This window comes from Ranitomeya variabilis, chromosome 2 (assembly GCF_051348905.1).
Source record: "Ranitomeya variabilis isolate aRanVar5 chromosome 2, aRanVar5.hap1, whole genome shotgun sequence".
In the NCBI taxonomy this organism is placed as follows: domain Eukaryota; kingdom Metazoa; phylum Chordata; class Amphibia; order Anura; family Dendrobatidae; genus Ranitomeya; species Ranitomeya variabilis.
In genome coordinates, this window is record NC_135233.1 from 854,120,454 (window position 1) to 854,144,502 (window position 24,049).

The following is a 24,049-nucleotide window of genomic DNA, read 5'->3' on the forward strand; positions in this document are numbered from 1 at the left end:
TGAAAAGCTAATAAGTTGCTAACAAAGGATTTATACAAATGTGTAAGAAAGTAAACAGTACCATCACACTTGGACTTGTTCTCTTCATTCACTTTGTAGCCTTTGTTGCAAGTGCAAATGGGCCCACTGGCAGAATTGAGGCAATTATGTTCACAATATGTTGTATTTAGCTTGCACTCATCAGCTGTAAAAATACATATAAATGATCATTACATTCTCACTACATTTTGTAAATCCTTTCTACAAAGCTCATTCTCATTTTTAAAAATTTTATCCTAAATGTAAACTTCTAATTCTTATTGTTTTTATCTGAAATATAAATTGGTTTAACTTGAACGACTTTTTTATCACCACAAATAAATATAACCTGTTAGTCGCTTACCTGTACAGTTAACACCATCTCCCGTGTAGTTTTCCAAGCATTGGCAATAAAAGGAACCGGCCACGTTAGAGCAATTGGCTTTTTCTGAGCAATTGTTCAATGCGGAATTAGAGCACTCATCAATATCTAAAATGAAACAAAATGGAGATATTAACATAATTGCACTTAATATTATATCACCATTTATAGGCTGTTAATGATAACACTAAGATAAAAAAACAGGACAGAAAGTAAAAGCAGATAAGTTTATGACTTTATAAACCTACAAAGAAGGAAATACCAAAAATAACCAAACTAATAAAAACCTATGAACATGAGAGCTGAAAACCTACAAGATTTGTTCATAATTAGGCAAAGTGATGCAATATTATTTAAAAATAATACATTTTATTTGTACAATAAATAAAAAAACCAACACCATTAAAAAATATGGAGGAATCATGAAAAAATTAAAATAACAAAAGGAAGCGGGATGTACAGTATGTGCATAACATGAACACAAAAACAAATTGTAAACAATATGATAATAATTAAATGACCATGTGGTCCAATATATGAAATAAATGACTTCCAATACAGCCAATGGTGAGTTGGTATAGGGGGACATGGTGTGCTCCACTTGGTTGGTATGTATCCATCTTGGATCTGGTATATTATGTTTGCTTATAAATTGTCCACTGCCTCTTCTATCTTATAATTGCTGTTATCCCTGATGACACTTTCCTTTCATATAAGAAGATTACACTCTCCATTGGCTCCATCGATCCTCATGTTATTGGGTTGTGTGTAATATATTAAACTACCTCCTGGTCAAGTGCTAAACAGGGGTTTACCCCAACATATGGGGTAACAGCGTACTCGGGACAAATTGGACAACAACTTTTGGGGTCCAAGTTCTCTTGTTATCCTTGGGAAAATAAAAATTTGGGGGGCTAAAAATAATTTTTGTGGGAAAAAAGGATTTTTTATTTTCACAGCTCTGCGTTGTAAACTGTAGTGAAACACTTGGGGGTTCAAAGTTCTCACAACACATCTAGATAAGTTCCTTGGGACGTCTAGTTTCCAATATGGGGTCACTTGTGGGGGGTTTGTACTGTTTGGGTACATCAGGGGCTCTGCAAAAGCAACGTGACGCCTGCAGACCAATCCATCTAAGTCTGCATTCCAAATGGCGCTCCTTCCCTTCCGAGCTCTGCCATGCACCCAAACAGTGGTTCCCCCCCACATATGTGGTATCAGCATACTCAGGACAAATTGGACAACAAGTTTTGGGGTCCAATTTATCCTGTTACCCTTGTGAAAATACAAAACTGGGGGCTAAAAATCATTTTTGTGAAAAAAAAAGGAATTTTTATTTTCACGGCTCTGCGTTATAAACTGTAGTGAAACACTTGGGGGTTAAAAGTTCTCACAACATATCTAGATAAGTTCCTTGGGAGGTCTAGTTTCCAATATGGGGTCACTTGTGGGGGGTTTGTACTGTTTGGGTACATCAGGGGCTCTGCAAATGCAACGTGACACCTGCAGACCAATCCATCTAAGTCTGCATTCCAAATGGCGCTCCTTCCATTCCGAGCTCTGCCATGTGCCCAAACAGTGGTTCCCCCCCACATATGGGGTATCAGCGTACTCAGGAAAAATTGGAAAACAAGTTTTGGGGTCCAATTTATCCTGTTACCCTTGTGAAAATACAAAACTGGGGGCTAAAAAATAATTTTTGTGAAAAAAAATTTTTTTTTATTTTCACGGCTCTGCGTTATAAACTGTAGTGAAACACTTGGGGGTTCAAAGCTCTCAAAACACATCTAGATAAGTTCCTTAGGGGGTCTACTTTCCAAAATGGTGTCACTTGTGGGGGGTTTCAATGTTTAGGCACATCAGGGGCTTTCCAAACGCAACATGGCATCCCATCTCAATTCCAGTCAATTTTGCATTGAAAAGTAAAATGGCGCTCCTTCCCTTCCGAGCTCTGCCATACGCCCAAACAATGGTTTACACCCATATATGGGGTATCAGCGTACTCAGGACAAATTGCACAACAATTTTTGAGGTCCAATTTCTTCTCTTACCCTTGGGAAAATAAAAAATTGGGGGCGAAAAGATCATTTTTGTGAAAAAATGTGATTTTTTATTTTTACGGCTCTGCATTATAAACTTCTGTGAAGCACTTGTTGGGTCAAAGTGCTCACCACACATCTAGATAAGTTCCTCAAGGGGTTTACTTTCCAAAATGGTGTCACTTGTGGGGGGTTTCAATGTTTAGGCACATCAGGGGCTCTCCAAACACAACATGGCGTCCTATCTCAATTCCAGTCAATTTTGCATTGAAAAGTCAAATGGCGCTCCTTTCATTACGAGCTCTGCCATACGCCCAAACAGTGGTTTACCCCCACATATGGGGTATCAGCGTACTCAGGACAAATTGTACAACTTTTGGGGTCCATTTTCTCCTGTTACCCTTGGTAAAATAAAACAAATTGGAGCTGAAATAAATTTTGTGTGAAAAAAAGTTAAATGTTCATTTTTATTTAAACATTCCAAAAATTCCTGTGAAACACCTGAAGGGTTAATAAACTTCTTGAATATGGTTTTGAGCACCTTGAGGGGTGCAGTTTTTAGAATGGTGTCACACTTGGGTATTTTCTATCATATAGACCCCTCAAAATGACTTCAAATGAGATGTGGTCCCTAAAAAAAAATGGTGTTGTAAAAATGAGAAATTTCTGGTCAACTTTTAACCCTTATAACTCCCTAACAAAATAAAAATTTTGGTTCCAAAATTGTGCTGATGTAAAGTAGACATGTGGGAAATGTTACTTATTAAGTATTTTGCGTGACATAGCTCTGTGATTTAAGGGCATAAAAATTCAAAGTTGGAAAATTGCAAAATTTTCAAAATTTTCACCAAATTTCCATTTTTTTCAGAAATAAACGCAAGTTATATCGAATAAATTTTACCAATAACATGAAGTACAATATCTCACGAGAAAACAATGTCAGAATCGCCAAGATCCGTTAAAGCGTTCCAGAGTTATAACCTCATAAAGGGATAGTGGTCAGAATTGTAAAAATTGGCCCGGTCATTAATGTGCAAACCACCCTCGGGGCTTAAGGGGTTAAAGAATATTGCATCACTTTGCCTAATTTTTGAACAAATCTTGTAGGTTTTAAGTTTATGACTTTCTCTTTCACAACAGTACAACAAATTTCTGTACAAAGTATGCATATCACTGATTTAGGATAAATTCACATAAGTTACGTTTGTTGCACAGTTTTCAATTCATCATTTCGATAAATGGGATCTATTAAACGGTGTGTGCTACTCGGACAACCTCATCTCAATCACCATGTTCCCCCTTGTAAAATAATAACTCCTACACTCACCTTCGATGTGGGTGTTATTCCAGCTGTGTCCGCGCCGCCTCTCCTGGGGCTCGCGTGACGTTATGTCATATGATCCCTGCAGTCAATCACCGATCACTTTGCTCTCCCCTCCTTCAGACAAATCAGATATCTGAAGGAAGTGAAAGAGCAGTCGCAGCTCTCGCTTCTTCCGGAGGTGAGTATAGATGGTATTTATTTTAACCCCTTCACCCCCAAGGGTGGTTTGCACGTTAATGACCGGGCCAATTTTTACAATTCTGACCACTGTCCCTTTATGAGGTTATAACTCTGGAACGCTTCAACGGATCTTGGCGATTCTGACATTGTTTTCTCGTGACATATCGTACTTCATGATAGTGGTAAAATTTCTTCGATATAAGTTGCGTTTATTTGTGAAAAAAACAAATATTTGGCGAAAATTTTGAAAATTTCGCAATTTTCCAACTTTTAATTTTTATGCCCTTAAATCACAGACATATGTCACGCAAAATACTTAATAAGTAACATTTACCACATGTCTACTTTACATCAGCACAATTTTGGAACCAAAATTTTTTTTTGTGACGGAGTTATAAGGGTTAAAAGTTGACCAGCAATTTCTCATTTTTACAACACCATTTTTTTTTAGGGACCACATCTCATTTGAAGTCATTTTGAGGGGTCTATATGATAGAAAATACCCAAGTGTGACACCATTCTAAAAACTGCACCCCTCAAGGTACTCAAAACCACTTTCAAGAAGTTTATTAACCCTTCAGGTGTTTCACAGGAATTTTTGGAATGTTTAAATAAAAATGAACATTTAACTTTTTTTCACACAAAATGTATTTCAGATCCAATTTGTTTTATTTTACCAAGGGTAAGAGAAGAAATTGGACCCCAAAAATTGTTGTGCAATTTGTCGTGAGTACGCTGATACCCCATATGTGGGTGTAAACCATTGTTTGGGCGCAGGGCAGAGCTCGGAAGGGAAGGAGCGCCATTTGACTTTTCAATGCAAAATTGACAGGAATTGAGATGGGACGCCATGTTGCATTTGGAGAGCCCCTGATGTGCCTAAACATTGAAACCCCCCACAAGTGACACCATTTTGGAAAGTAGACTACCTAAGGAACTTATCTAGATGTGTGGTGAGCACTTTGACCCAACAAGTGCTTCACAGAAGTTTATAATGCAGAGCCGTAAAAATAAAAAATCATATTTTTTCACAAAAATGATCTTTTCGCCCCCAATTTTTTATTTTCCCAAGGGTAAGAGAAGAAATTGGACCCCAAAAATTGTTGTGCAATTTGTCCTGAGTACGCTGATACCCCATATGTGGGTGTAAACCATTGTTTGGGCGCAGAGCAGAGCTCGGAAGGGAAGGAGCGCCATTTGACTTTTCAATGCAAAATTGACTGGAATTGAGATGGGATGTCATGTTGCGTTTGGAGAGCTCCTGATGTGCCTAAACATTGAAACCCCCCACAAGTGACACCATTTTGGAAAGTAGACCCCCTAAGGAACTTATCGAGATGTGTGGTGAGCACTTTGACCCAACAAGTGCTTCACAGAAGTTTATAATGCAGAGCCGTAAAAATAAAAAATCATATTTTTTCACAAAAATGATCTTTTCGCCCCCATTTTTTTATTTCCCCAAGGGTAAGAGAAGAAATTAGAGCACAAAAGTTGTTGTGCAATTTGTCCTGAGTACGACGATACCCCATATGTGGGGGTAAACCACTGTTTGGGCGCATAGCAGAGCTCGGAAGGGAAGGAGCGCTATTTTACTTTTCAATGCAAAATTGACTGGAATTAAGATGGGATGCCATGTTGCGTTTGCAGAGCCCCTGATGTGCCTAAACATTAAAAACCCCCACAAGTGACACCATTTTGGAAAGTAGACCCCCTAAGGAACTTATCTAGATGTGTTTTGAGAGCTTTGAACCCCCAAGTGTTTCACTACAGTTTATAACGCAGAGCCGTGAAAATAAATTCTTTTTTTTTTTCACAAAAATGATTTTTTAGCCCCCAGTTTTGTATTTTCACAAGGGTAACAGGATAAATTGGACCCCAAAATTTGTTGTCCAATTTGTCCTGAGTATGCTGATACCCGATATGTGGGGGGGAACCACTGTTTGGGCGCATGACAGAGCTCGGAAGGGAAGGAGCGCCATTTGGAATGCAGACTTAAATGGATTGGTCTGCAGGCGTCACGTTGCATTTGCAGAGCCCCTGATGTACCCAAACAGTACAAACCCCCCACAAGTGACCCCATATTGGAAACTAGACCCCCCAAGGAACTTATCTAGATGTGTTGTGAGAACTTTGAACCCCCAAGTGTTTCACTACAGTTTATAACGCAGAGCCGTGAAAATAAATTCTTTTTTTTTTTCACAAAAATGATTTTTTAGCCCCCAGTTTTGTATTTTCACAAGGGTAACAGGATAAATTGGACCCCAAAATGTGTTGTCCAATTTGTCCTGAGTATGCTGATACCTGATAAGTGGGGGGGAACCACTGTTTGGGCGCATGACAGAGCTCGGAAGGGAAGGAGCGCCATTTGGAATGCAGACTTAAATGGATTGGTCTGCAGGCGTCACGTTGCATTTGCAGAGCCCCTGATGTACCCAAACAGTACAAACCCCCCACAAGTGACCCCATATTGGAAACTAGACCCCCCAAGGAACTTATCTAGATGTGTTGTGAGAACTTTGAACCCCCAAGTGTTTCACTACAGTTTATAACGCAGAGCCGTGAAAATAAAAATTCTTTTTTTTTTTCACAAAAATGATTTTTTTAGCCCCCAGTTTTGTATTTTCACAAGGGTATCAGGATAAATTGGACCCAAAAAGTTGTTGTCTAATTTGTCCTGAGTATGCTGATACCCCATATGTGGGGGGGAACCACTGTTTGGGCGCATGACAGAGCTCGGAAGGGAAGGAGCGCCATTTGGAATGCAGACTTAAATGGATTGGTCTGCAGGCGTCACGTTGCATTTGCAGAGCCCCTGATGTACGCAAACAGTACAAACCCCCCACAAGTGACCCCATATTGGAAACTAGACCCCCCAAGGAACTTATCTAGATGTGTTGTGAGAACTTTGAACCCCCAAGTGTTTCACTACAGTTTATAACGCAGAGCCGTGAAAATAAAAATTCTTTTTTTTTTTCACAAAAATGATTTTTTTAGCCCCCAGTTTTGTATTTTCACAAGGGTATCAGGATAAATTGGACCCAAAAAGTTGTTGTCTAATTTGTCCTGAGTATGCTGATACCCCATATGTGGGGGGGAACCACTGTTTGGGCGCATGACAGAGCTCGGAAGGGAAGGAGCGCCATTTGGAATGCAGACTTAAATGGATTGGTCTGCAGGCGTCACGTTGCATTTGCAGAGCCCCTGATGTACGCAAACAGTACAAACCCCCCACAAGTGACCCCATATCGGAAATTAGACCCCCTAAGGAACTTATCTAGATGTGTTGTGAGAACTTTGAACCCCCAAGTGTTTCACTACAGTTTACAACGCAGAGCCGTGAAAATAAAAAATCCTTTTTTTCCCACAAAACTTATTTTTTGGCCCCCAGTTTTGTATTTTCCCAAGGGTAGCAGGAGAAATTGGACCCCAAAAGATGATGTCCAATTTGTCCTGAGTACGCTGATACCCCATATGTTGGGGTAAACCCCTGTTTGGGCACACGGGAGAGCTCTGAAGGGAAGGAGCACTGTTTTCCTTTTTCAACGCAGAATTGGCTGGAATTCAGATCGGATGCCATATCCCGTTTGGAAAGCCCCTGATGTGCCCGAACAGTGGAAACCCCCCAATTATAACTGAAACCCTAATCCAAACACACCCCTTACCCTAATCCCAACATTAACCCTAACCACTCCTCTAACCCAGACACACCCAACCCTATTCCCAACCGTAAATGTAATCCAAACCCTAACCCTATCTTTAGCCCCAACCCTAACTGTAGCCCCAACCCTAGCCCCAACCCTAGCCCAAACCCTAGCAATAACCCTAGCCCTAACTCTAGTCCTAACTCTAGCCCTAACCCTAAGCCTAATGGGAAAATGGAAATAAATACATTTTTTATTTTTTTTATTTTTCCCTAACTAAGGGGGTGATGAAGGGGGGTTTGATTTACTTTTATAGCGGGTTTTTTAGCGGATGTTTATGATTGGCAGCCGTCACACACTGAAAGACGCTTTTCATTGCAAAAAATATTTTTTGCGTTACCACATTTTGAGAGCTGTAATTTTTCCATATTTGAGTCCACAGAGTCATGTGAGATCTTGTTTTTTGCGGGATGCGTTGACGTTTTTATTGGTAACATTTTCGGACACGTGACATTTTTTGATCGCTTTTTATTCCGATTTTTGTGAGGCAGAGTGATCAAAAACCAGCTATTCATGAATTTCTTTTTGGGGAGGCGTTTATACCGTTCCGCGTTTGGTAAAATTGATAAAGCAGTTTTATTCGTCGGGTCAGTACGATTACAGCGATATCTCATTTATATCATTTTTTTAATGTTTTGGCGCTTTTATACGATAAAAACTATTTTATAGAAAAAATAATTATTTTGGTATCGCTTTATTCTCAGGACTATAACTTTTTTATTTTTTTGCTGATGATGCTGTATGGCGGCTCGTTTTTTGCGGGACAAGATGACGTTTTCAGCGGTACCATGGTTATTTATATCAGTCTTTTTGATCGCGTGTTATTCCACTTTTTGTTCGGCGGTATGATAATAAAGCGTTGTTTTTTGCCTCGTTTTTTTTTTTTTTTTCTTACGGTGTTTACTGAAGGGGTTAACTAGTGGGCCAGTTTTATAGGTCGGGTCGTTACGGACGCGGCGATACTAAATATGTGTACTTTTATTGTTTTTTTTATTTTATTTAGATAAAGAAATGTATTTATGGGAATAATATATATATTTTTTTTTCATTATTTTGGAATATTTTTTTTTTTTTTTTTTTACACATTTGGAAATTTTTTTTTTTACTTTTTTACTTTGCCCCAGGGGGGGACAATACAGATCGGTGATCTGTCAGTTTGCATAGCACTCTGACAGATCATCGATCTGCGAGAAGTGCAGGCTGCTTCACAGTGCCTGCTCTGAGCAGGCTTCTGTGAAGCCACCTCCCTCCCTGCAGGACCCGGATCCGCGGCCATCTTGGATCCGGGTCTGGAGCAGGCAGGGAGGGAGGTAAGACCCTCGCAGCAACGCGATCACATCGCGTTGCTGCGGGGGGCTCAGGGAAGCCCGCAGGGAGCCCCCTCCCTGCGCGATGCTTCCCTGCACCGCCGGCACATCGCGATCATGTTTGATCGCGGTGTGCCGGGGGTTAATGTGCCGGGGGCGGTCCGTGACCGCTCCTGGCACATAGTGCCGGATGTCAGCTGCGATATGCAGCTGACACCCGGCCGCGATCGGCCGCGCTCCCCCCGTGAGCGCGGCCGATCGCGTATGACGTACTATTCCGTCCTTGGGAAGTAGGGCCCACCCCACATGGACGGAATAGTACGTCTAATGACAGAAAGGGGTTAAAGGGGAAACAGGGCGATTGAGAAGGAGTTGTCTAAGTAGTGGAAAACCCTTTGAAAATTTGTTTCCCCTGCCATCAAATGGATTTTTGCAAGACTTATTCATCTGCAATGCCCCAAAGTGTCTTGTGTGAATACAACCTTAACCCCTTCATAACCTTGGGATTTTCCATTTTTCCATGTTCATTTTTCGCTCCCCTCCTTCCCAGAGCCATAACCTTTTTATTTTTCCATCAATATAGCCATGCGAGGAAACAAGTTGTACTTTTGCACAACATCATTGGTTTTAACATTTCGTGTACTAGAAAACGGGAAAAAAATTCCAAGTGCGGTGAAATTGCAAAAAAGTGCAATCCCACACTTGTTTTTTGTTAGGCTTTTTTGCTAGGTTCACTAAATGCTAAAACTGACCTGCCATTATGATTCTCCAGGTCATTACGAGTTCATAGACACCTAACATGACTAGGTTATTTTTTATCTAAGTGGTGAAAAAGAAATTCTAAACTTTGCTAAAAAAAAAAAAATTGCGCCATTTTCTGATACCCGTAGCGTCTCCATTTTTCATGATCTGGGGTCAGTTCGGGCTTATATTTTGCGTGCCGAGCTGCCGTTTTTAATGATACCATTTTGGTTCAGATACATTCTTTTGTTCGCCCGTTATTGCATTTTAATGCAATGTCATGGCGACCGAAAAAAATAATTCTAGTGTTTCGAATTTTTTTCTCACTGTGCTGTTTAGCAATCAGGTTAATGCATTTTTTGTTGATAGATCGGTCGATTCTGAATGCGGCGGTACCAAATATGTGTAGGTTTGATTTTTTTATTGATTTATTTTGAATGGGGCAAAAGGGGGGTGATTTAAACTTTTATATTTTTTTATTTTTTTCACCTTTTTTAACTTTTTTTTTTTACTTTTGCCATGCTTCAATAGCCTCCATAGGAGGCTAGAAGCTGGCACAACTCGATTGCCTCTGCTACACAGCAGCGATCATCAGATCGCTGCTATGCAGCAGAAATGCAGGTATGCTATGAGCGCCGACCACAGGGTGGCGCTCACAGCTACCGTGGATCGGTAACCATAGAGGTCTCAAGGACCTCTATGGTTACTATTCAGAAGCATCGCTGACCCCCGATCATGTGACAGCGGTCAGGGTTGCGCTCATTTCCGGCCGCCCGGCCTGAAGCGCCGGTTAAATGCCGCTGTCAGCGTTTGACAGCGGTATTTAACTAGTTAATAGCGGCGGGTAAATCGCGATTTCACCCACCGCTATTGCGGGCACATGTCAGCTGTTCAAAACAGCTGACATGTCCCGGCTTTGATGCGGGCTCACCGTCGGAGCCCTGCATCAAAGCGGGGGTTCTGACCTCGGACGTACTATCCCATCCAAGGTCAGAAAGGGGTTAAAGATTATGTACTCTGCTGTAACCATTTTTGTATTGATTTCATGTTTTTTACAAGGTCAAGACTGGGCCATTTACCAACGTTCTTGATGGGCACATTTTTTTTTTCAAACATACAGTTTAAAGAACTTTATTTTTGTCCTGAAATTTTAGCAATGTTTTCATCCTTTTTTCGTGATGCTTGGAGCATCATTGTTATGTCACTGTTTTATTCTCTTTTTTTTCTTTGGTTTTTGTAATATCGGGCAACACTGGTGGGAAAATATGGGAAATACTTGTGTGTTTTTTCACATCTTTTTAAAAATGTTATGACTAGGGTTGAGCGAAACGGATCGGTCAATTTCATAAGTTGCCGTCTTTCGGCAAAGTCGGGTTTCGTGAAACCCGAGCCGATCCTAGTGTGGGATCGGCCATGCGGTCGGCGATCTTCGCGCCAAAGTCGCGTTTCGTATGACGTTTTTACCGCCATTTTTTCAGCCAATGAAGGAGTGTGGGCAGCGTGATGACATAGGTCTCGTCTTGCTTTCTGCGGCATCACAGGGGGTGGGGGTATAAACGCCATTTTACCGTTTTGGATGTAGCGATTTACACAGTCCGAGGAATGTAGCGATTTACACTGTCCGAGGAGAGAGAGAGAGAGAGAGAAAAAAAATCCCCATTGACTTGCATTGGGTTTCGTGTTTCGGTCGGCCCCCCGACTTTTCACATTAATCGGCCGATTTCACACGATCCGACTTTTGAGAAAGTCGGGTTTCACGAAGCCCGACTCGATCCTAAAAAAGTAAAAGTCACTCAACCCTAGTTATGACCACAAAATACTGCAAAAATACTTTTAAAGAACATGCTCCCCTCTCTGTGCAGTTTTTTAGTAAAAATAAACTGTAAAGTTGGAGAGACAAAAAGCACAAATAGGGTCTTATGTGATAGCGAAGTGGTACAAGATACAGGTATGCCCACCTGATAGGGTTGTGACAGTCACAACACCTATAGAAGCATGTAAAGGCTGCAGCAGGACCACCAAGGAGATAAGCATTCATACTTCACTTTTGTGTGTGATCGCATTTTTGGAACCTTGGCCAGCACGGACTTTTAACCACCGTATTCGTCATTAATTGCAAAATTGTTTTTAGATATCAGACAGGTTTTTTTTCATCAGGAGGTAGGGCTTGTAACAGTATTTATATTTAAATGCTTTTCATTTACTTATTTTTATTTTATTTTTTCATTTATTTTACACATTGTGCCCCCTGTATAGTCATAAAAGAACATTGGGGGCATTTCAATATGTAAATAAGTTTCTATTTCTCATGTAATTAAGGCTGTTTTATTAGGTCCAGTTAAAGTGGCATGCAGCTTGCTGGCTGCATAGAAGAGCTGTCTAGGATTTCTTGCTTTTTACAACCAATAACAACATGACCGTCCAGAGGAAGATGCTACATTTCTAATCGATCTACACAATACTGTATATTGGGACATTTATTAAGCTAAGTGCTCCACTATTCTGGTGTAATGTGAGCCATAAAACTGTCTTTAATGACAATTTTTTCACGCTGTCTGACAAGTGGGCATGTCCTCACTGAAAAGTGGCATGGTTTTGCAGAAGAAAAATGTGTGATCTAATCTCTGATACTGTTTAAGTCAAATATTGGGACAGACTTAGACTAGATAGTCCTAGCCCAGACTTATCAAACAGCAATAACCTCTATAATAAATCTGGTATAACAAATTTAAGACTATCTAATGTAAGTGTGCATTGCCTTAGAATTAGAGAATAATAATAAATATGTCCAAATATCTTTGGATCCTGCAAAAACAATCCATTTCTTACCGACACAGCTGTCATTGTCTTCTGTGTACCCCGGCTGACAGATACATTTATAGCTACCAATTTCATTTATACATAATCTTCCATCTCCTGTGCAGTACTCTTCATCATCACATTCTACAATATCTAAGAAGAAAAGATTTATATAGTCAGTTATCTCCGGAAAGATTGACAAATTATCACTGACTTATAAATCGATTTATGCACAACTGTGAGCTGCATTCTCTACATGTGGAGACATGGTGAATGGTGAACTAAAGAAAGCTTGAAATGCACGCTGAAAATATGTTCAGATCGGCTGCATCGGGGCCCAGAATAATTGATTTTCTTCTATTCTTAAATAACTGAGGACCTTTAAATGTAGTAAATACCACAAGGGTATGTCTCCACGGTCCATAATGGCAGCGCTTTGGATGCAGCTCCGTCCAAAGCGCTGCCGGCTTTTGCTCGGGCCTTGATTTCGCATGTCTTCATTGAACACATGCAGAATCACCACATCCTATACATAGACTGTGTAATTTATCTTCCGGAGACTGAGCATCTTCGCAATATAATTAGACATGCTGCAGTCTGTAAAGACGCACCGCATGTCTGGTTAAGCAGGTCTGCCGCCTGTGTCTTTGTACGCATAGTGGAGATGGGATTTCATAAAATCCCCTCCACTATGCTGTAACATCTGGCGGCTGCTGATTGGACGCTGCGGCTGTACACAGCGTCCAATCCGCAGCGTTTCCTCACAGTGGAAACATACCTTTATGATTTGAACAATCAAGGCCCAGTCTAAATGCACAAAAATGTCATGGATACTTATCATTACTGATGTAAGTGTAAGAAATCTGACATTTACAGTTATGTTACATGTACCAACAAAAAAACAAGTGCGGGAGCAATAATAATATGAAAACATCTCATTGTAATCATAATTAAATTAAAAGCAAAGATGCACAGGGAAATGTGAGTGAGCCAGGTCCAAACAAATCAGACAGAGTATGACGTGCTTCACATAAAGACATGATACATAAACAGGTGCTAAAGAAGCAAATAATACTATGCCTAACAGATAGCAGAACGAGAACATATGAATCAAAGTAAACCCAACACCAAGATCACACATATGATGATTGCAGTAATGGGAATGTCCATCAGAGACTCTTAACAACCCACTGACCATTTATTGTTATTTAGACAATTTCTACAGTAGGTGACGGATTTGCTGTGTGACAGATGTAACATGTCCTAGAGAAGCTTCTTACATCAGCGCCTCGCTCATTGTTATACTGAGAGTTGTATGTAATTGTACCGTGATTATCATTAATTACATTACTAGTATGGTATTAATTGTAGAGGTTCACCTGGAATTCTGGTCATACCCGTTTATGTGAGATTTAGATTCTACACAGGCTAGATTAATATATTTTTTGTTCGCAGACAATTAAAAAATGTAAAACACAAGTTGACATAATCTTAATTGTCCTTTTTTCTTCTCTCCATCTTTACGCTATATGGTAAGTTTTCCTGATGATATAGAACTTTATTATAATGTGATGTGATATTACATCAGCCGTGTACTTACCCTCGCAAGTTCCATTTACAAGAGAGAATCCAGTATTACAAGGACATTCATAGCTGCCATTCCTGTTCGTACAGAGTGCATTTACCCCACAAATAAGGGCATTTTCAGAACACTCATCGATATCTGCAAAATTATATAAAGAAGATGTATTTGCTGATAGATACAGTAGGTTATTCTAGATGTTATACAATAATATAGGAAATAAGGAAGGTTTGTACAGAGCGCCCAGCTGTAACACTTGTGCTTTTGGACATCTATTACGTGAGGTACGGAACATATATACTCACCGGTACATTCCGTCCCATTACCAGAGTACCCGTCCCTGCATGTACAGATGTAGGAGCCTGCAGTGTTGTTACAGTCCGCCCAGAGACTGCAGTCATTCATTGCTGTACACTCATCAATGTCTGTGCAGTTTTCTCCACCATACCCTTGGTGACATTCACATTTGTATGAACCAGGTGTGTTGGTACAATTTGAACGGAGTGGACATGCAGTAAGATTTTCCAGGCATTCATTGATATCTGCAATGATAAGTACAAAAATCTAATAAGCAAAATGCCGTAACCACTGTGGAGGTTTTCAGCAATGGCAGCCACCTTCATGAAGTGTATAAGATGTTGTCGCAGGCAGACAGTTGTTTTGATGTAATAGTATAACTTTTCAGCACCAAATAAAGTATGCATTGGCGTAACTAGAGTCCCATGGGCCCCAGTCCAAATTTGGACCTGTGCCCCCAACTCCATGTAGGTCAAATGCAAGGGCCTTTGTAACATTCCAGATTCTAAAATGGCACATGTGTAATAATGTCCCCATCATTGCACCTTCCTATAATAATATCCCCCATCCTGTCTCCTTCTTGTAATAATGTCCTCGTTCCTGGCCCCCATTCTGCAATAATGTCTCTCATCAAAAGACACTACCTGGTATAATTAGAGATGAGTGAATTTGCTCGGGTTCCCTCTTATTCATCAAGCTGCAGAGGGAACCCGGCTTCTTGGAACGCGCTGGGCGATCAGCTGATCGGCACCGCAGCTGCATGTGTCACGGCTGTGTCACAGTCTCGACACATTCATGGAAAGCCCAACACACAGGCTCTCCATGCATGTGCTGTGACATTGACACAGCCGCGACACATGCAGCTGCGGCACCGATCAGCTGGTCGGCCAGCGCGAACCAGGAAGCCAGGTTCCCTCTGCAGCTTGATGAATAAGAGGGAACCCGAGCAAATTTGCTCATCTCTAGTTATAATTTCCCTGATCATTGACCACAATCTGATAATGACCTCCATCCCTGGCCCCTTTCTACTATAAAGACCTCCATCCTGGGCCCCTTCCTTATATAATGACCCTGATCCTGGAATCTTTGTAAAATGTCAGCTGTGTATTGCAAAACATTAAAAAAAAATTCTTCTCACCTTCCCCAGCTCCTATGAGGTGCAGCACCCTCTTCTGTAGCCGAAAGCTGACTTCAGGGTGCCAACAAGGGTAGCGCATGAAGTCACTGGCATGCGCCGCTCGTGATTGGCACACCAACATCAGCTACCAGCCTAGTGGCTAGCAGTGTGTGTTGAAGCACAGGTAGATGGAGGGTCTCTATGATGTAATACACCTCAGCTGAATGTGCGTCCAAGGAAGAGGTCAATATAATCATATGATTAACAACCCTGAATGGTTACCAGTCTGGTTTGAAATACTCATTTTCTGATAAACTAGTGGGGAATTCTGAATATTTCAAGAGGGTTCCGTTCATTCAGGACAGATCCTGTGGAGAGTATAATTACGACCCGAGTCTCTCACTATGAATGACCACACATATCTATGTACAGGATAGGCCATTTATATGGATACACCTAAATAAATTGGGAATGTTTGGTGATATCAACTTCCTGATTGTGGTGCATTAGTATATGGGAGGGGAGAAATTTTACAAGATGGATGGTGACCATGGTGGCCATTTTGAAGTCAGCCATTTTGGATCCAACTTTATTTTTCCAATGGGAAGAGGGTCATGTGAAACATCAAAATTATTGAGAATTTCACAAGAAAAAAAATAGTGCTTGGTTTTAACATAACTTTATTCTTTCATGAGTAATTTACAAGTTTATGACCACTCATAAAATGTATTCAAAGTGCTGCTCATTGTGCTGGTTTGTCAATGCAGCCCTCTTCTCCCACTCTTGACACACTGATAGCAACACCACAGAAGAAATGCTAGCAAAGGCTTCCACTATCCGTTGTTTCAGATGCTGGGGTTATCTGAAGGTAATTGTCTATGCTGTAAATATACGAGATGTGCAGCATCTGAAACCATGCATACTGGAAGCCTGTGCTAGCATTTCTTCTGCGGTGTTGCTATCAGTGTGTCAAGAGTGGGAGAAGAGGGTTGCATTGACAATCCAACATAATGGGCAGCACTTTGAACACATTTTATAAGTGGTCATAAACTTGTAAATAACTCATGAAAGAATAAAGTTATGTTAACACCAAGCACACCATTGTTTTTCTTGTGAAATTCTCAATAAGTTTCATGTGTCACATGACCCTCTTCCCATTGGAAAAAATAAAGTTGGATCCAAAATGTCTGACTTCAAAATGGCCACCATGGTCACCACCCATCTTGAAAAGTTTTCCACCTTTCATATACTAATGTGCAACAAAAAGGAAGTTGATATCACCAACCATTCCCATTTTATTTAGGTGTATCCGTATAAATGGCCCACCCTGTATATTCAGAACTGTGTAATGCTTGTTCAGAACACAGTGATTATCTTTTTGTGCAATCATCAACATCTGTAAATACAATTTTCATTAATAAATAAATTTTAATAAATGTATAAAATAAAGTGTTTTATGTTATTTTCTTAATTTGCATATGAAAAGCTAATAAGTTGCTAACAAAGGATTTATACAAATGTGTAAGAAAGTCAACAGTACCATCACACTTGGACTTGTTCTCTTCATTCACTTTGTAGCCTTCGTTGCAAGTGCAAATGGGCCCACTGGCAGAATTGAGGCAATTATGTTCACAATATGTTGGATTTAGCTTGCACTCATCAACTATAAAAATACATATAAATGATCATTACATTCTCACTACATTTTGTAACTCCTCTCTACAAAGCTCATTCTCATTTTTACCATTTTTATCTGAAATGTAAACTTCTAATTCTTATTGTTTTTATCTAAAATATAAACTGGTTTAACTTGAACGACATTTTTATCACCACAAATAAACATAACCTGTAAGTCGCTTACCTGTACAGTTAACACCATCTCCCGTGTAGTTTTCAAAGCATTGGCAATAAAACGATCCGGCCACGTTAGAGCAATTGGCTTTTTCTGAGCAATTGTTCAATGCGGAATTAGAGCACTCATCAATATCTAAAATGAAACAAATGGAGATATTACCATAATTGCACTTAATATTATATCACCATTTATAGGCTGTTAATGATAACACGAAGACAAAAACAGGACAGAAAGTAAAAGCAGATAAGTTTATGACTTTATAAACCTACAAAGAAGGTAATTACCAACAATAACAAATCTAATAAAAACCTATGAACATGAGAGCTGAAAACCTACAAGATTTGTTCATAATTAGGCAAAGTGATGCAATATTCTTTAAAAATAATACATTTTATTTGTACAATAAATAATAAACACAACACCATTAAAAAATATGGAGGAATCAGGAAAAGATTAAAATAACAAAAGGAAGCGGGATGTACAGTATGTGCGTAACATGAACACAAAAACAAATTGTAAACAATATGATAATAAGTAAATAATCATGTGGTCCAATATATGAAATAAATGGCATCCAATACAGCCAATGGTGAGGTGGTATAGAGGGACATGGTGTGCTCCACTTGGTTGGTATGTATCCATCTTGGATCTGGTATATTATGTTTGCTTATAAATTGTCCACTGCCTCTTCTATCTTATAATTGCTGTTATCCCTGATGACACTTTCCTTTCATGTAAGAAGATTACACTCTCCATTGGCTCCATCGATCCTCATGTTATTGGGTTGTGTGTAATATATTAAACTACCTCCTGGTCAAGTGCTTATTTTCATTGGTCCCATTGATTATTACCAACACTTACATGTTTAGGTGATAAATAATTACTTAATTTGTTGCACAAGCACTTTTTCATGATTTAATTATGTTCTAGGCTGTATATGGTTGATTGTTTCACTAACTTATATACCTTATGTATTTATAAAAGATGTAATTTATTTCATATATTGGACCACATGGTCATTTAATTATTATCATATTGTTTATAATTTGTTTTTGTGTTAAATTTTCTTTTGTTATATTAATCTTTTCCTGATTCCCTCCTATTTTTAATGGTGGTGTGTTTTTTACTAATTGTAAAAACAAAATGTATTATTTTTAAAGAATATTGCATCACTTTGCCTAATTTTTGAACAAATCTTGTAGGTTTTAAGTTTATGACTTTCTCTTTCACAACAGTACAACACATTTCTGTACAAAGTATGCATGTCACTGATTTAGGATAAATTCACATAAGTTATGTTTGATGCACAGTTTTCAATTCATCATTTCGATAAATTGGATCTATTAACCCCTTCATAACCTTGGGATTTTCTGTTTTTCCGTGTTCGTTTTTGGCTCCCCTTCTTCCCAGAGCCATAACTTTTTTATTTTTCCGTCAATATGGCCATTTGAGGGCTTATTTTTTGCGGGACGAGTTGCACTTTTGAACGACATCATTTGTTTTAGCATGTCTTGTACTAGAAAACAGGAAAAAAAATTCCAAGTGCGGTGAAATTGCACAAAAGTGCAATCCCACACTTGTTTTTTGATTGGCTTTTTTACTAGGTTCACTAAATGCTAAAACTAACCTGCCAGTATGATTCTCCAGGTCATTAGGAGTTCATAGACACCTAACATGACTAGGTTATTTTTTAGCTAAGTGGTAAAAAAAAATTCCAAACTTTGCTAAAAAAAAAAAAAAAAATTGTGCCATTTTCCGATACCTGTAGCGTCTCCAGTTTTCATGATCTGGGGTCGGGTGAGGGCTTATTTTTTGCGAGCTGAGCTGTCGTTTTTAATGATAGCATTTTGGTGCAGATATGTTCTTTTGATCGCCCGTTATTACATTTTAATTCAATGTCGCGGCGACCAAAAAAACGAGGTCAGAAAGAGGTTAAACGGCGTGTGTTACTCGAACAACCTCATCTCAATCACCATGTTCCCCCTTATAAAATAATAACTCCTACGCTCACCTCCGATGTGGGTGTTATTCCAGCTGTGTCCGCGCCGCCTCTCCTGGGGCTCACGTGACGTTATGTCATATGATCCCTGCAGTCAATCACCGATCACTTAGCTCTCCCCTCCTTCAGACAAATCAGATATCTGAAGGAAGTGAAAGAGCAGTCGCAGCTCTCGCTTCTTCTGGAGGTGAGTATAGATGGTATTATTTTTTAAAGGGAAACAGGGCGATTGAGGAGGAGTTGTCTAAGTAGTGGAAAACCCTTTGAAAGTTTTTTCCCCTGCAATCAAATGGATTTTTGCAAGACTTATTCAGCTGCAATGCCACAAATTGCCCTGTGTGAATATAACCTCAAAGATTATGTAGACTGCTGTAAACAATTTTGCATTGATTTAATGTTTTTTACAAGGTCAAGACAGGGCCATTTACCAACGTTCTTGACAGGCACATTTTTCTTTTTTTTTCAAACATACAGTTTAAAGAATTTTATTTTTTTCCTGAAATTTTAACAATGTTTTCATCCTTTTTTCCGTGATGCTTGGGGCTTCATTGTGATGTCACTGTCTTATTCTCTTTTTTTTCCTTTTGTTTTTGTAATATCGAGCAACCCCAGTGGGAAAATATGGGAAATACTTTTGTTTTTTCACATTTTTTAAAAATGTTATGAGTAGTGATGAGCAAATATACTCGTTACTCGAGATTTCCTGAGCACGCTCGGGTGTTCTCCGAGTATTTTTTAGTGCTCGGAGATTTATGGTAGTTTTCTTCCCACAGCTGAATGATTTACATTTACAAGCATGAGTACATGTGGGGGTTGCCTGGATGCTAGGGAATCCCCACATGTACTTATGCTGGCTAGGAGATGTAAATCATTCAGCTGCGGCAAAGAAAACTAATCTCCGAGCACTAAAAAATACTCGGAGGACCCCCGAGCATGCTCGAGAAATCTCGAGTAACGAGTATATTCGCTCATCACTAGTAATGACCACAAAATATTACAAAAATACTTTTAAAGAACATGCTCCCCTCTCTGTGCAGTTTTTTAGTAAAAATAAACGGTAAAGTTGGAGAGACAAGAAGCACAAATAGGGTCTTATCTGATAGCAAAGTGGTACAAGATACAGGTATGCCCACCTGATAGGGTTGTGACAGTCACAACACCTATAGAAGCATGTAAAGGCTGCAGCAGGACCACCAAGGAGATAAGCATTCATACTTCACTTTTGTGTGTGATCGCATTTTTGGGACCTTGGCCAGCACGGACTTTCAACCACCGTATTCCTCATTAATTGCAAAATTGTTTTTAGATATCAGACAGTTTTTTTTTCATCAGGAGGTAGGGCTTGTAACAGTATTTATATTTAAATGCTTTTCATTTACTTATTTTTATTTTATTTTTTTAATTTCATTTACACATTGTGCCCCCTGTATAGTCATAAAAGAACATTGGTGGCATTTCAATATGTAAATTAGTTTCTATTTCTCATGTAATTAAGGCTGTTTTATTAGCTCCAGTTAAAGTGGAAATGCGGCTTGCTGGCTGCATAGCAGAGCTGTCTAGGATTTCTTGCTTTTTACAACCAATAACAACATGACCGTCCAGAGGAAGATGCTACATTTCTAATCGATCTACACAATACTGTATATTGGGGCATTTTTCTTAAGCTAAGTGCTGCACCATTTAGTTGGAATGTGAGCCATAAAACTGTCTTTAATGACAACTTTTTCACATTGTCTGACAAGTGGGCATGTCCTCACTGAAAAGTGACATGGTTTTGCAGAAAAAAGGCTTGGTCTAATTTCTGGCACAATATCAGTCAAATATTGGGACAGACTTAGACTAGATAGTCCTAGCCCAGGCTTATCAAACAGCAATAACCTCTATAATAAATCTGATATAACAAATTTAAAACTGTCTAATGTAAGTGTGCATTGCCTTAGAATTAGAGAATAATAATAAATATGTCCAAATATCCTTGGATCCTGCAAAATCAATCCATTTCTTACCGACACAGCTGTCATTGTCTTCTGTGTACCCCGGCTGACAGATACATTTAAAGCTACCAATTTCATTTATACATAATCTTCCATCTCCTGTGCAGTACTCTTCATCATCACATTCTACAATATCTAAGAAGAAAAGATATATATAGTCAGTTATCTCCGGAAAGAATGACAAATTATCACTGACTTATAAATCGATTTATGCACATCTGTGAGCTGCATTCTCTACATATGGAGACATGGTGAATGGTGAACTAAAGAAAGCTTGAAATGCACGCTGAAAATATGTTCAGATCTGCTGCATCAAGGCCCAGAATAATTGATTTTATTCTATTCTTAAATAACTTAGGACCTTTAAATGTATTAAATACCAATAGGGTATGTCTCCACGGTCCATAATGGCAGCGCTTTGGATGCAGCTTCGTCCAAAGCTCTGCCGGCTTTTGCTCGCTCTGTGATTTTGCATGTCTTCAGTGAACACATGCAGAATCACCACATCCTATACATAGACTGTGTAATTTATCTTGCGGAGACTGAGCGTCTCCGCAAGATAATTAGACATGCTGCCGTCTGTAAAGACGCACCGCATGTCTGGTTAAGCAGGTTTGCTGCCTGTGTCTTTGTACGCATAGTGGAGATGGGATTTCATAAAATCCCATCCTCTAAGCTGTAACATCTGGCGGCTGCTGATTGGACGCTGCGGCTGTACACAGCGTCCAATCCGCAGCGTTTCCTCACAGTGGAAACATACCCTTATGATTTGTACAATCAAGGCCCAGTCTAAATGCACAAAAGAGGGATTTTTGGTTCTTACCGTAAAATCTCTTTCTTGGAGCCTTCATTGGGGGACACAGGTAACCATGGGGTGTATGCTGCTGTCACTAGGAGGCTGACACTATGCAAATAAAGAAGAAGTAGCTCCTCCCCGGCAGTATACACCCTCCGACAGGCACCAGGCAACTCAGTTGGTGCAAAAGCAATAGTAGGAACAGGTAATATAAAACTCAACCTATGTACCAACCCACAACAATGGCACGTTAGCCAACACGGTACAACTTCAAAGGAGGGTGCTGTGTCCCCCAATGAAGGCTCCAAGAAAGAGATTTTTTGGTAAGAACCAAAAATCCCTCTTTCTTTCTTGCCTCATTGGGGGACACAGGTAACCATGGGACATCCAAAAGCAGTCCCTAGGGTGGGTATTCTGCAGAAAAAGAGGAGTTAGGTCGGCCGGTGAGAAACTGCCGCCTGCAGTATCCTCCTACCTGTTGTGGATTCTGTTTTTGGGCTCCCTCTGGTGGTTACGGCTGGTACTGGGTGACTTTGGTGGGTTGCGGTCTCTGGTTTCCACCTGTCCATCAGAGGCTGGGTGTTTCCTATTTAACCTGGCTTTCCTGTCATTCCCTTGCCGGCTATCAATGTACTCAGATGTGCTCAGTTTGGTTCCTGACTACCTGCTCCCAGATTTCTCAGGATAAGCTAAGTTCTGTTTTTCAGTTGTTTGGTTTTTTGTCCAGCTTGCTAATTATGACTCTATGCTAGCTGGTAGCTCTAGTGGGCTGAGGTTCTCCCCATGTGCCATGAGTTGGCACATGGGTTCTTGTAATCTCAGGATGGTTTTTGATTAGGGTTTTTTGCTGACCGCTCAGACCCCTTTTGTATCATTCTGCTTTCTAGTTATAGCGGGCCTCATTTTGCTAAATCTATTTTCATCTCTATGTGCGTGCCTTCCTCTCATTTCACCGTCAATACATGTGGGAGGCAACTATACCTTTTGGGGTTCATTCCTCTGGAGGCAAGCTAGGTCTTTATTTCCTCTGCAGTGCTAGTTAGCTCTTAGGCTGGCGCGTGGCGTCTAGAATCAACGTAGGCACGCTCCCTGGCTATTTCTAGTTGTGTTTGTCAGGAGTAGGGCAGCGGTCAGCCCAGGTTCCATCACCCTAGAGCTTGTCCGTTATTTATGTTATTTTGCTTGTCCAGTGCGATCCCCAGCCATTGGGATCCATGACAGTATAGCCGGCCCACAAAGTGTTAATTGTTTGGGCTGAAGCAGGAGAAAAAGAAGTGTTTAAGGGAAATTTTTTTTTTTTTTTTCCCTCAGAGTTCTGCTGCCTAGCCCTTAATTGCTGTCTAGCTGCTTCTTACCTCCTCTTAACCCTTGAATGGCTCTGACCTTAGCTGTTTAACATGGATGTCCAGAGTTTGGCTTCCAGCCTGAGTAATCTTGCTGCAAAAGTTCAAAACATACAGGATTTTGTTGTTCACACTCCCATGTCTGAACCTAGAATTCCTATTCCAGAGTTTTTTTCTGGAGATAGATCTACCTTCCTGAATTTCAGGAACAATTGCAAATTGTTTCTTTCTTTGAAATCTCGCTCCTCTGGAGACCCTGCTCAGCAGGTTAAGATTGTAATATCTTTCCTGCGGGGCGACCCTCAGAATTGGGCATTTGCATTGGCACCAGGGGATCCTGCATTGCTCAGTGTGGATGCGTTTTTTCTGGCACTGGGATTGCTCTATGAGGAACCTAACCTGGAGATTCAGGCTGAAAAGGCTTTATTAGCCCTCTCTCAGGGGCATGATGAAGCGAAAGTGTATTGTCAAAAATTTCGGAAATGGTCGGTGCTTACTCAGTGGAATGAGTGCGCCCTGGCTGCAAACTTCAGAGATGGTCTTTCTGAGGCCATTAAGGATATTATGGTGGGGTT

The 24,049-nt window shown here is 40.1% G+C and overlaps 1 protein-coding gene across 1 annotated transcript in view; it reads right to left on the reverse strand.

The window, feature by feature from the left end:
• The window catches only part of LOC143803981 (uncharacterized), a 521,136-nt gene that overhangs the window by 322,270 nt on the left and 174,817 nt on the right, over nt 1-24,049 (reverse strand). The window contains exons 46-53 of the mRNA XM_077281733.1: nt 21,348-21,470; nt 17,349-17,474; nt 17,028-17,150; nt 14,310-14,615; nt 14,092-14,214; nt 12,522-12,644; nt 383-508; nt 62-184 (exon numbers count right to left, since the gene is read on the reverse strand). Of these exons, the coding sequence (XP_077137848.1) occupies nt 62-184; nt 383-508; nt 12,522-12,644; nt 14,092-14,214; nt 14,310-14,615; nt 17,028-17,150; nt 17,349-17,474; nt 21,348-21,470 (1,173 nt within the window). The remainder of the gene's footprint in view (nt 1-61; nt 185-382; nt 509-12,521; nt 12,645-14,091; nt 14,215-14,309; nt 14,616-17,027; nt 17,151-17,348; nt 17,475-21,347; nt 21,471-24,049) is intronic.